This window comes from Mercenaria mercenaria, chromosome 16 (assembly GCF_021730395.1).
Source record: "Mercenaria mercenaria strain notata chromosome 16, MADL_Memer_1, whole genome shotgun sequence".
NCBI classification, from domain to species: domain Eukaryota; kingdom Metazoa; phylum Mollusca; class Bivalvia; order Venerida; family Veneridae; genus Mercenaria; species Mercenaria mercenaria.
Window position 1 is genome coordinate 38,688,967 of NC_069376.1, and position 2,555 is coordinate 38,691,521.

At 35.7% G+C, this 2,555-nt stretch overlaps 1 protein-coding gene across 1 annotated transcript; it reads left to right on the plus strand.

Annotated features, from left to right (window-relative positions):
- Positions 1–510: 510 nt before the first annotated feature.
- LOC123539973 (uncharacterized) lies at positions 511–1,636 on the plus strand. Its single transcript, XM_045324759.2, has 3 exons — positions 511–623; positions 965–1,078; positions 1,496–1,636. Exons 1-3 carry the CDS (start codon positions 543–545, stop codon positions 1,634–1,636), a joined length of 336 nt encoding a protein of 111 aa, XP_045180694.1. The 5' UTR covers positions 511–542.
- Positions 1,637–2,555: the final 919 nt, after the last annotated feature.

Consider the following 2,555-nt stretch of genomic DNA (forward strand, 5'->3'; position numbering starts at 1 on the left):
GGCCTTGGTTTTCTTAATATGCGGTACATATTATCATATTCCATCTGCTTGCAGATATCAACGAATGTTCGAGCAGCCCGTGCCAGAATGGAGCCACGTGTCAGAACAGTTACTCGTGCATATGTGCAGGAGGCTGGAAAGGAAATAACTGTGATATAGGTCTGTTTGCATAATAATATTTTAATTGTTGATTTTGTGGTTGAGCCATTCCACGAAATTAGTTCGCAACGAACACTTAAAATTCTCTTCCATGTTAAATATGCGGTTCATGTAATATATATTATCATATTCCATCTGCGTGCAGATACAAACATGCTAAACTTATGTCTTCTTAAAGGAACCAGTTCTATATACATGTATAAGTTTTTAGCCAGATTTATAGGGTCTTTTATTGCATTGTCGACTGTATAAAGGAAGTGATAACAATTTTATGTGTGGAAAAAAATCAAGTATGGTACGATTTCTTAATATGCGGTTCATACATATTATAATACTCCATCTGCTTACAGAAATCGACGAATGTTCTAGCAACCCGTGCCAGAATGGAGCCACGTGTCACGGCAACCAGAACGGTTACTCGTGCACATGTGCTGAAGGCTGGCAAGGACATAACTGTGAAACAGGTCTGTTTGCATAATAATATTTTAATAGTTGATTTCCACGAAATTAGTTCGCAACGAACACTTAAAATTCTCTTCCATGTTAAATATGCGGTTCATGTAATATATATTATCATATTCCATCTGCGTGCAGATACAAACATGCTAAACTTATGTCTTCTTAAAGGAACAAGTTCTACAATAAACATGTATAAGTTTTTAGCCAGATTTATAGGTCTTTTATTGCAATGTCGACTGTATAAAGGAAGTGATAACAATTTTATGTGTGGAAAAAATCAAGTATGGTACGATTTCTTAATATGCGGTTCATGCAGTACATATTATAATACACCATCTGCTTGCAGATATCGACAAATGTTCGAGCAGCCCATGCCAGAATGGAGCCACGTGTCAGAACAACGAGGACAGTTACTCGTGCACATGTGATAGAGGCTGGCAAGGAACTAATTGTGAAAGAGGTCTGTTTGCATACTAATATTTTAATAATTGAATTTGTGGTGGAGCCATTCCACGAAATTAGAACGCAACGAACACTTAAAATTCTCTTCCTTTTTAAATATGCGGTTCATGTAATATATATTATCATATTCCATCTGCGTACAGATACAAACATGTGGAACTTATGTAAGACTGAGTATTTAGAATTAAGTTCTCGCATGACTGCTATGTGCAAGACGTGATGGCTGAAATCGTATCCCATACTTCAACAACACTTGAGACTTTGATACGCATGGCGACAATGTTAAGGAACATAAGCAACCAATCAATGTTTCTTAAGTTTTACTTGATATCCCGGGATTAAAACGAAATAATTCATAAAAGACGGTTTAGATAGAACTAAATTTGAACACAACTGTATTTCTTGTTTATTTCAGGTATTACATCGGCTTAACCAAGTGGAGAATCTAAAAGCGTCTAAAGGTAGTAAATCTAAAAAAAACAAAGCATCGAAAAAGTCTAAATATAGTAAATCTAAAACGAGCAGAGCACCATCGTCTCAAAGCAGTTCTTCTTAATACCCCAGTCACACATACGGCGCGGATAGCTACGTCTAGTCATGGATATAAACGTAGTAATCTGTATCGATCCGTACCTGAGCCGTACGGATTGGTACGGATTGATACGGATTACTACTTTAAGGTACGGCTCAGCTACGGATCGATACGGATTACTTCGTTTCTATCCGTGGCTAGACGTAGCTATCCGCGCCGTATGTGTGACTGGGGTATAAGGTAGAAAAAAAGAGTCTTAAAGCGATGTAACTGGATCTGATGCAGAGACTATTAATACGGAAGATAATGAAGAGCATACTAGTGATTAAACTGATGACAATAAGACAAGCTTTAGGGAAGTTTAAATCTAGCTGAAAACATGATGACGCTGCTAGTGACATATCTTCTCTTGCCTCTACACCTAACACGGAGAATTGTTTATACACTCAACCATGTTTATTTTGGGGTTACACAGATAGATACTTTACAGATAGTTTAGATATTATTCACACTAGTATGTTGTAAAATTCAATGCATAATTATCTTTTAAACGTATAACATGGATATAAAAATCTAGAATATACATGGGCTGTAACATGTCTGAATGTCGTGAATTATAGATGTATTTTGTACAACAGAGTTGACAAAAGTAGAATGCATGAAAGCTTTGCAACAGGTTATCTGCACAACTGTTTATCTGATTATATACACCTATTACATTTCGAAACAATTTGCACACATTTGTATTTTTTGAAGAGATAGCACTTATTACGAATACGCTTTAATGCTATTTGTTAATTTAAAACACAACTGCATAACTTATTAATAATATAAATATTTTGGGAAAAGGCGCACACAACGATCATTTTCTAAGAGCGAAAACACCACAATGAGATAAAGTGAATGCTTTAAATAAATCATTTTTACAGAGGTGATACAACAC

Excerpts from the sequence above, each read along its gene's own strand:
- LOC123539973 (XM_045324759.2), top strand. The coding sequence starts at position 543 with ATGGAGCCACGTGTCACGGCAACCAGAACGGTTACTCGTGCACATGTG. Across the intron at positions 624-964 it reads AGGACATAACTGTGAAACAG|ATATCGACAAATGTTCGAGC; the intron begins GTCTGTTTGCAT and ends ATCTGCTTGCAG. Across the intron at positions 1,079-1,495 it reads AGGAACTAATTGTGAAAGAG|GTATTACATCGGCTTAACCA; the intron begins GTCTGTTTGCAT and ends TGTTTATTTCAG.